This window comes from Oncorhynchus clarkii, chromosome 22 (genome assembly GCF_045791955.1).
Source record: "Oncorhynchus clarkii lewisi isolate Uvic-CL-2024 chromosome 22, UVic_Ocla_1.0, whole genome shotgun sequence".
Lineage (NCBI taxonomy): Eukaryota > Metazoa > Chordata > Actinopteri > Salmoniformes > Salmonidae > Oncorhynchus > Oncorhynchus clarkii.
In genome coordinates this window covers 12,405,049-12,415,647 of record NC_092168.1, presented here as the reverse complement: position 1 = coordinate 12,415,647, position 10,599 = coordinate 12,405,049, and the positions used below count along the sequence as shown (strand labels likewise).

Sequence of the window (10,599 nt, the reverse complement as noted above, 5' to 3'; positions counted from 1 at the left end):
TCACAATGTCATATTGGAACTATACTGTAAAAATAACTAAACAAAATATATTTTTAGAAGGAGATGCTGCTGTGAACCATCACAAGTATATCTTTGTTGATGAAGCGGGCTTCAACCTGGCCACCACTCGGCAACTGCGGGCGGAACCTCATGTGCAACACATCTCCATGTGCTTAGCTATCTCTGAAGATGGTGTGGTAGGACAGGCTATTACTTGGATCCTACAGCGCTGTACACCTCATTGTGTTTCTCAATGAACTTGAGCAGGCCTGTCAAGGTGAAGGAGTCACCTATGTCATTGTGTGGGACAATGTCAGGTTCCAACATGCAGAGGTGGTTCAGGCATGGTTTTCAGCCCATCCCCGATTCGTGATCCTATACCTGACCCCATACTCTCCTTTCCTGAACCATATTGAGGAATTTCTTACAGCATGGCAGTGGAAGATAGCCATCCCCATGAGCGTGACACCCTCTTTCGGGCCATGTGTCATCATCAATTCGGGCCCGTGACATCATCAATGCAGACCAATGTCAAACTTTGATTCGCTATGCCAAAAGTTTTTTCCCGTTTTTTTGGGGCCAAATGATCAAAACAGGCTTGATGCAAATGAATGCGTGCTAAACGTTCTGTTTTATTTTCATTCATTTCATTTGTTTAATTTAATTTCTTACATTTGATTACAAACAGTACACCTATGTTTTTTTTTGCATGAATGGGTTTTGGAGGGATGTCTTCACTGATCACATCTTTGATTACATATTGGATAGATATTATGGAATTTATGGATTTTCTGTCAATTTTGTTGGGTTACGTAAGTCTATTGCCTAATATGAAAACTGTGTAATCTACTGTAATTTATAGTACTGTAGCATTTTACTTTCATAACTTTTAAGGGCAATTTGAAACGCATATCTAGCATTGTTTGCTATTGGATTAACTGGTAGTTAAAACGACTAAATTGAAAAGATCCCATTATGTTGTGTTTTAGTGATTAAACCAATGTTCTCATTACATTTCACAAGAAACATATATATTTGAATCAATGGTTGTGCGGTGAGCGATGTTAACTGTCCAAATGAGTGCACAATAACAGGTTTTGAAGACTGGCTGCGTTACAAATGTGACCAGTTTGGAGTTTTCCACTAAGAGTTGTGAAAATGTACCACATACGAGATTCTGTAAGACACATATTCAGGATTCTGTTTGAGACACTCAAGTTGTAGGTTGATGGTCACTAGACTTGAAGCTGAATGTTATGGATTATTCTCACATCTGTGGATAGTGATTGACGCCAGACAGAAGGTTCAAGGACCGAGGACACACTGATTATTCACTGTTGTATTTTAGTGATGACATTCTGTGGAGACGTGTGATTCTGTAGCAGCTGACAAAGTCACTGACTTTTGTTTTGACTTCCTGCGAGCCTCTTGGTCTGGTGTTTACAGAACTTTTGGTCCTGTCTGATTAGGATAAAGGGCCTGTCTCCAAGAAGCCAGTTAGACATTTTATCTTCTTCTGTGCTGGGTTGTGTATCCCTGTTGCAAATTGTAATAAATTGGATACATTTTTGATTGACTTCAGCAACAACTTATCTCCTTTTGTGAAATTCCTATTACAGTGCATTTGTGTGCTACAATTCATTTGCTTTGTTTCGTGTAATGCCAATCCCATACCTGTTTGGTAAGTTCTGTTGTCTATAAAAAGACCTGAAAATCAAAACCAAGTTACTGTCAGCTTGGACGTAGGCTCCAGACACTCCTCATACGCCTGTGCAATAGGTAAGATATTTATATTATTGAAAAACATTTCTCAGTTGAAACCTGTACTATTATTATGTTCACTTGGTGCAGCATTTGAATAATCTGGGTAGCGTATATGCCTATCGGTGTCAACAGTCAGTAATGTTTAAAACCTTCCTTTTCCCCCTGGCGATTTGGCCAAAGAAGAAGCAGACTGATAACCAAATAAATGGTTTGAAGTTGTGAATAAATTAACATTATCTACGCTAACTCTAAAATGCAGTATACCGGTACAGGATTTTGTTTTAGCATTTAGAAACACTCTAGTCTAATATACCTGTGTCATTATCAGGAAAAGGAATACTTTAAGGAAATGGGACACTTAAACAAACAAGTTTGGCCTGTTTTAGTAGGCATATACAGTAATTAGGCATATTCATTAGGAAATTGTGTAGAAATAGCAACAACAAAAAAATTCAAAGTTTTTTCGACAGGGTCCCTTTTTAATGACACTTCACTTTATATGGTCAAGAGTGATAGACAATATACACATGTGTTCGATTGTTATGTCCCCATTCACTGTGCCATTTAGGCTTTAAGTATTCTAACACATACATCATTGTCATTAAACCGGTCAATCCTGTTCTGACACACAGCCTGCAAAGTCTTCATTCATTGCTCCATTGTCAGATCCAAAATCAAGATCCTTGGCATGCAGAAATGATTTTGAGGTCTATAGTCTATAGACCGATAGTCGAAACATAGTTGAGTAAGATCTTCACCACCCTATCATAAGGAAGGTTTACTCTCATTGTGACTGACTGGTAAAATAAATGTAAACTGGCCAGTGCACCTGAGATTTGGTGCGAGATTTGGAGATTATTAAGAAGTTGGCTTTTGCATAGGGCATTGTAGTTGAGAATCTGACCACCACTTTTGGTAAGGATTTTGATGAGATTTTCTTTTGTATAGGGTACCATGTAAAAAAATAAAAAAAATGTTTAACAGGTAGACTTGACCTCTCTCTCTCTCTCTCTCTCTCTCTCTCTCTCTCTCTCTCTCTCTCTCTCTCTCTCTCTCTCTCTCTCTCTCTCTCTCTCTCTCTCTCTCTCTCTCTCTCTCTCTCTCTCTCTCTCTCTCTCTCTCTCTCTCTCTCTCTCTCTCTCTCTCTCTCTCTCTCTCTCTCTCTCTCTCTCTCTCTCAGAACTGGTGAACGCCATGTATCGGTGGTCTCTCTTTGCCTTGCTCTTTGTCACCTGCATGGAAGTGTCCATACAGAAGAAAACAAAGAAAGGCCCTCAAACTCTCTCAAGAGGTAAAACTTAACATATCTCACCTCCATTGGACTAAAAACAGCCCCTCATCCGCCATTACATTAACACCAAATTAAAGTCTGGTCCAATCTGGTCAATTGTAGCTCAGTTGGGTTCCATTCCCGTTACCAACCATACGTAAAATGTATGCACGCATGACAGTAAGTCGCGTTTAGATAAAAGCATCTTATTATATAAATGTTTTATTTTGCCTCAGGATGGGGGGATGACATTACTTGGGTCCAGACCTATGAGGAAGCCCTGATGACAATGACAGAAAGGTAAGACAAGACAGAGATATTAGACAAAATACACAACAAGACATATCGCATTGCAATTGTGTTTTTTGGTTAGTGGCGTACATTTGAAAATTAGAACAATCTTTCAAATGTCTGAGTGAAACATTTTATTATAGCTACACTATATATACAAAAGCATGTGGACAACCCTTCAAATGAGTGGATTCAGCTATTTCAGCCACACCCTTTGCTGACAGGTGTAAACAATTCATCAATCAAATGTATTTATAAAGCCCTTTTTACATCTGCCGATGTCACAAAGTGCTATACAGAAACCCAGCCTAAAACCCCAAAGAGCAAGAAATGCAGATTTAGAAGTACGGTGGCTAGGAAAAACTCCCTAGAAAGGCAGGAACCTAGGAAGAAACCTAGAGAGGAACCACGCTCTGAGGGGTTGCCAGTCCTCTACTGGCTGTGCCGGGTGGAGATTATAACAGTACATGGTCAATATGTTCAAATGTTCATAGATGACCAGCAGGGTCAAATAATAATAATAACGGTGGTTGAAGAGGTCAGCACCTCAGGAGTAAATGTCAGTTGGTTTTTCATAGCTGATCATTCAGAGTTAGAGACAGCAGGTGCAGTAGAGAGAGAGAGTCGAAAGCAGCAGGTCCGGGACGAGGCAGCACGTCCGGTGAACAGGTCGGTTCCATAACCGCAGGCAGAACAATTGAAACTGGAGCTGCAGCTTTACCAGGTGGACTGGGGACAGCAAGGAGTCATCAGGCCAGGTAGTCCTGAGGCATTAGCCTAGGGCTCAGGTCCTCCGAGAGAGAGAGAGAGAGAATTAGAGGGAGCATACTTAAATTCACACAGGACACAGGATAAGACAGGATAAATACTCCAGATATAACAGACTGACCCTAGCCCCCGGACACAAACTATTGTAGCATGATTACTGGCGGCTGAACCAGGAGGGGTCGGGAGACCCTGTGGCCCTGTCCAACTATACCCCCGGACAGGGCCAACCAGGCAGGATATAACCCCACCCACTTTGCCAAAGCACAGCCCCCACACCACTAGAAAGATATCTTCAACCACCAACTTAATATCCTGAGACAAGGCTGAGTATAGCCCACGAAGATCTCCCCACAGCACGAACCCGAGGGGGGCGCCAAGCCGGACAGGAAGATCACGTCAGTAACTCAACCCACTCAAGTGACGCACCCTGGGGCTTCAGGTAGCCTAGTGGTTAGAGCGTTGGATTAGTAACCGAAAGGTTGCAAGGATCGAATCCCCGAGCTGATAAGGTACAAATCTGCCGTTCTGCCCCTGAACAAGGCAACCTAGGCCGTCATTGAAAATAAGAATTTGTTCTTAACTGACTTGCCTAGTTAAATAAAGGTACAATTAAAATAAATAAAAAAAAACTCTTAAGGACAGCATGGAAGAGCACCAGTAAAGCCAGTGACTCAGCCCCTGTAATAGTGTTAGAGGCAGAGAATCCCAGTGGAAAGAGGGGAACCGGCCAGGCAGCGACAGCAAGGGTGGTCCGTTGCTCCAGTGCGTTTTCCGTTCACCTTCCCACTCCTGGGCCAGACTACACTCAACTGTAGGACCTACAGTGTCTTGCAAAACTATTCATCCCCCTTGGCGTTTTTCCAATTTTGTTGCATTACAACCTGCAATTTAAATGGATTTATTTGTATTTCATGTAACGGACATACACACAATAGTCCAAATTGGTGAAGTGAAATGAAAGTTTCCAAAAATATTTCTAAAATAAAAACGGAAAAGTAGTGCGTGCATATGTATTCACCCTCTTTGCTATGAAGCCCCTAAATAAGATCTGGTGCAACCAATTACCTTCAGAAGTCACATAATTAGTTAAATAGAGTCCACCTGTGTGCAATCTGTGTCACATGATCTGTCACATGATCTCAGTATAGATACACCTGTCCTGAAAGACCCCAGAGTCTGCAACAACACTAAGCGGCACCATGAAGACCAAGGAGCTCTCCAAACAGGTCAGGGACAAAGTTGTGGAGAAGTACAGATCAGGGTTGGGTTATAAAAAAAATTCAGAAACGTTGAACATCCCACAGAGCACCATTAAATACATTATTTATTAATTGAAAGAATATGGCACCACAACAAATCTGCCAAGAGAGGACCGCCCACCAAAACTCACGGACCAGGCAAGGAGGGCATTAATCAGAGAGGCAACAAAGAGACCAAAGATAACTCTGAAGGATCTGCAAAGCTCCACTGCAGAGATTGGAGTATCTGTCCATAGGACAACTTTAAGCTGTACACTCCACCTAGCTGGGCTTTACGGGAAGAGTGGCCAGAAAATAGCCATGGGGAAGGCCCTTTCATGTTTCAACATGACAATGGCCCGGTGCACAAAGTGAGGTCCATACAGAAATGGTTTGTTGAGATCTGTGTGGAAGAACTTGACTGGCCTGCACAGAGCCCTGACCTCAACCCCATCGAAAACCTTTTGAGAGAAATTGGAATGCCGACTGCAAGCCAGGCCTAATCACCCAACATCAGTTCCCGGCCTCACAAATGCTCTTGTGGCTGAATGGAAGCAAGTCCCCACAGCAAAGTTCCATCATCTAGTGGAAAGCCTTTCTAGAAGTGTGGAGGCTGTTATAGCAGCAAAGGTGGGACCAACTCCATATTAATGACCATGATTTTGGAATGAGATGTTCGACAAGCAGGCGTCCACATACTTTTGGTCATGTAGTGTATCTGCTCATGTCACAGTCCTATCCTCACAATGATTATGTCACTATGCCCCATTAATTCAATGTCCCCAAAGAAACAAATCAAATTGAAACTGAAATCCTCATATTTACTCAGTGGCTGAATCCCAAATGGCACCCTGTTCCCTACAAAGTGCACTACGTTTGACCAGAGTCCTATCAAATGTAGTACACTGAATAGGGACTAGAATGCCATTTGGTACTGGCACAACCTATGTGCTCTCATATATCCTTAATGACACTCAGGCCTTGGGTTTGCTATATTCCCAGAGACATTCTTTGCTTCTCTGTAAGCACATCCGCCCACCACCTATTCTGCAGTGGAATTTGTTCATCTTTTGACCGCGTTTTCGTGTTCCAACAGTAAGAAGCCCCTGATGGTCATTCATCACATGGAGGATTGTCCTCATAGTCAAGGTGATAACTGCTGTGCTTTTATACTCACACATTCTTCATCTAACCCCAGTGGGCCCCCAAACCAAGGTCTTTTGTTGCCTTTACCATTCATTCTGGTCTCTTTGTATCAACATTTAATTGTATTCTCGACATGATCATTAGTAAGGGCTTGAACGACCAAAGGAGTTGCAATGCATATACAAATTCCACTTGATGAGGATAAAGTGTCAAGGTTGAAGGTGGGGTTCTCACTAACTGTCCTTCTGTCACGGCTCTTTGACAGCTCTGAAGAAGGCGTTTGCTGCTGATAAAGCCGTACAGGAACTTGCCCAAGAGGATTTTGTCATGCTCAATTTGATAGTAATGATCTTTTTAATGCTTTTTCAACATGTTCTCATTGGAAGCAATGCAATTTTAGGGTTATAACCATGTTCCAATCACAGGTAAAACATTGAACCATGCATTTCATTATTTCCTTACCTGTAGATACATGTTAGATATTAAATGTTAAGGTGAGATGATAGATGTTGATTATTATAAATGTATGTTTTAATGTAATTTGTATATATTTTTCAGCATGAGACTACAGACTCCAATCTGGCACCAGATGGCCACTACGTTCCAAGAATTCTCTTTGTTGGTGGGTCTTTCTTCTACCATGTCATCTGAGGACATCTCTCAATTAGGAAATAAATCCCCATTCATTCTGAATCCCCAGTACATCCCTCTGTCTAATGCTTGCCGTGAGATGCTTGATGTGACTGTATTCAGTGCCTCGTATAACTTTGCTTTTAATTAGTAGCCATTAGCCTAATAACAATCAGACAACATACATTTTTGATTAAGGGATCAATCTAATGTATGAGTCGCCATAGTGTTAGAAATAGAATAGTATGAATAAAGCATTACAGTCTAGTTATTCGTGCACCCATAATGATGTGTTCTGGTTGAAAGGAACATGTGGCTGCAGACATTCTCTAACACCCAACCCTGTCTGGAATGTATAACTTCTGCTTTGAAGCTTTGGCATAGTGCTCCTCCAAAATTGATAACTGTCTCTGCAACCCCCATCTCCTTACCCCCATCCCCCCCTCTCTCACACACACACACACACACCTTTTTTTCTACAGATCCATCCATGACTGTGCGTGCTGAGCTTGTTGGGAAGTACAGTAACCACATGTTCACCTACAAGCCGAGCGACATCCCGTACCGTGAGTGTACCTCTTCTTCTCTTCATCCCTAATGAGGTCCTATGAGATTCCGTTATCCTCCTGTTACGTGCTTAACACACACACCCACATCCCCCAACTTTTTTTCCCCTCCATGAACACAAACTGAACTTACTTATTAATAGGTTCTACTCTTTCTTCCTCCACCTCATCCACCAACCATTTGGGACAGAGAGCTGGGAGATGCAACCACAAAATAATGAGAATGCTTCAAGGATAGTTCTTAGCTGGAGAAACGGTGGGCGAGTGAGGGGGTGGGTGAATACTATATGAAAGTTTTACTGGAAGAGTGTGTCAAAGTTTTCTGACAAAATTGCTGAAGAAGTAGGAAAGAGTGTGATAAGGGCAAATCCAGGCGTCAATTTCTCAAATTAAAATCTGAAAAGTGAAGGCATGATTATTATTATTATTAGTCAAGAAATTAAGCAAATTATTACTGTAATTGCTGCAAGTTTAAAATAATGAATTGTTTGGTCTATCTAGACTACTAACAGAATTTGTAAAGCAAGGTTCGGGTCGGGGCCATTTCAATTCAGTCAATTCTTGAATTGCATTCCCATTCTCTTCATGACTTGAAATGGAATTGAACCCTTCCCTGGTGAATGGATTTTTGCTCAAGCTTCTTGTCTATTGTGCCCCTTTCTCCACAGTGGCCGAGAACATGAAGAAAGCCAAGCGTCTACTGCACACTGAACTGTAACCTCACAGCCTTTTCAATAATGTACCCATAATCTACTGGGTTCCTCCCTGTTCCAGAGGGGTTCACTGAGTCTTGGACATTCTTATGTTTACACAGAATGTATACAATAGATAAATCAATAAAGATGAATGACAGTGTGCACTGAATTTGTTGATCTTCATTGACTCCAAATGCTAAAACAGGGGGAAAAATGTATTTAACTAAGTTATATGGGCATTCTCTGTGAGGGCTGTTGACATGACTTTGCTATACATTTTTGCAGACTGTAAGAGGATACACAAATATTTGTAAAAAATATCAGACTTCTATCTGCTCAGTGCTTAATCCATTTATAATGAAGGCATGTATACAAAAAAACACTGTAGACTCTATTCTGTGTATCTCAGTCCCCCTGCACATACCTAACAAATGCCATGTTTGCAGGGCTAACACCAAAGACACAGGGTTTCTCAAAGTGGGGTCCATCTGTGGCCAGATCTTAAAATATATATGTGAGAAACTCCCCAAATATAGGTGTGCCAAGCTTGTAGCGTAATACCCCAAAAGATTAGAGGCTGTAATCACTGCCAAAGGTGCTTCAACAATGTACTGAGTGAAGGGTCTGAATACCTATGTAAATGTACTATTTCAGTTGTTTTTTAAAAATATAAATTTAAAAACATTTCTAAAAACTTGTTTTTGCTTTGTCATTATGGGGTATGTTGTGTGTGGATTGATGGAAAATGTTATATTCAATACATTTTAGAAGAAGGCTGTAATGTATCAAAATGTGAAAAAGGTCAAGGGGTCTGAAAGAAACTCTTCTGAAACTCGTCAGTCTATACTTGTTCTGAGAAACGAAGGCTATTCCATGTGAGAAATTGCCAAGAAACTGAAGATCTCATACAATGCTGTGTATTACTACCTTCACAGAACAGCTCAAACTGGCTCTAACCAGAATAGAAAGAGGAGCACAACTGAGCAAGAGGACAAGTACATTAGAGAGTCTAGTTTGAGAAACAGACGCCTCACAAGTCCTCAACTGGTAGCTTCTTTAAATAGTACCCCCAAAATGCCAGTCTCAACGTCAACAGTGAAGAGGAGACTCCGGGATGCTGGCCTTCTAGGAAGAGTTGCAAAGAAAAAGCCATTGCTCAGACTGGCCAATAAAAATAAAAGATTAACACAAACAAAAGAACACATACACTGGACAGAGGAACTCTGTATAGAAGGCCAACATCCCAGAGTCACCTCTTCACTGTTGACATTGAGACTGGTGTTTTGCGGGTACTATTTAATGAAGCTGCCAGTTGAGGACTTGAGGATTTCAGATCAATTTGACAAAAAATGTCCTTGTTTTTGATAGAAAAGCACATTTCTAAGTGACCCCTAACTTTTGATCGGTAGTGTATACAGTACCAGTCAAAAGTTTGGACACACCTACTCATTCCCAGATTTTTCTTGATTTTTACTAATTTCTACATTGTAGAATAATAAAGATATCAAAACTATGAAATAACACAAATGGCATCATGTAGTAACCAAAAAGGTGTTAAACAAATCCAAATACATTTTCTATTTGAGATTATTCAAAGTAGCAACCCTTTGCCTTGATGACAGCTTTGCACACTTCATAGTTTTGATGTCTTTACTATTATTCTACAATGTAGAAAAATTATAATAATAAAGAAATACCCTTGAATGAATAGGTGTGTCAAAACGTTTGACTGGTACTATATATACAGTGGGGCAAAAAAGTATTTAGTCAGCCACCAATTGTGCAAGTTATCCTACTTAAAAAGATGAGAGAGGCCTGTAATTTTCATCATAGGTACACTTCAACTATGACAGACAAAATGAGAAAAAAAATCCAGAAAATCACATTGTAGGATTTTTAATGAATTTCTAGCAAATTATGGTGGAAAATAAGTATTTGGTCAATAACAAAAGTTTATATCAATACTTTGTTATATACCCTTTGAGGTTGAACAGGCTAGTAATAGGGGTTGCAACAATTTTGGCAGATAGTTTTAGAAAGAAAGGGTCCAGATTTTGCAGCTCTTTCAGAACATCAGCTGACTGGATTTGGGAGGAGAAATGGGGAAGGCTTGGGCGAGTTGCTGTGGGGGGGTGCAGTCCTGTTGACTGGGGTAGGGGTAGCCAGGTGGAAAGCATGGCCAGCCATAGAAAAATGCTTATTGAAATTCTCAATTATAGTGGATTTATCGG

General features: G+C 40.8%; 1 protein-coding gene across 1 annotated transcript; it reads left to right on the top strand.

The window, feature by feature from the left end:
* Nucleotides 1-1,640: 1,640 nt before the first annotated feature.
* Nucleotides 1,641-8,537, top strand: LOC139380304 (anterior gradient 1). Its single transcript, XM_071122894.1, has 8 exons — nucleotides 1,641-1,779; nucleotides 2,945-3,055; nucleotides 3,271-3,334; nucleotides 6,428-6,480; nucleotides 6,743-6,819; nucleotides 7,036-7,099; nucleotides 7,590-7,673; nucleotides 8,342-8,537. Exons 2-8 carry the CDS (start codon nucleotides 2,959-2,961, stop codon nucleotides 8,389-8,391), a joined length of 489 nt encoding a protein of 162 aa, XP_070978995.1. The 5' UTR covers nucleotides 1,641-1,779; nucleotides 2,945-2,958; the 3' UTR covers nucleotides 8,392-8,537.
* Nucleotides 8,538-10,599: the final 2,062 nt, after the last annotated feature.

Bases quoted from the DNA above. Each gene is read 5' to 3' on its own strand.
- LOC139380304 (XM_071122894.1), top strand. From the start codon at position 2,959: ATGTATCGGTGGTCTCTCTTTGCCTTGCTCTTTGTCACCTGCATGGAA. The intron at 7,100-7,589 runs GTGGGTCTTTCT...TTTTTTCTACAG, and splicing joins TCCAAGAATTCTCTTTGTTG to ATCCATCCATGACTGTGCGT. The intron at 7,674-8,341 runs GTGAGTGTACCT...CTTTCTCCACAG, and splicing joins GCCGAGCGACATCCCGTACC to TGGCCGAGAACATGAAGAAA.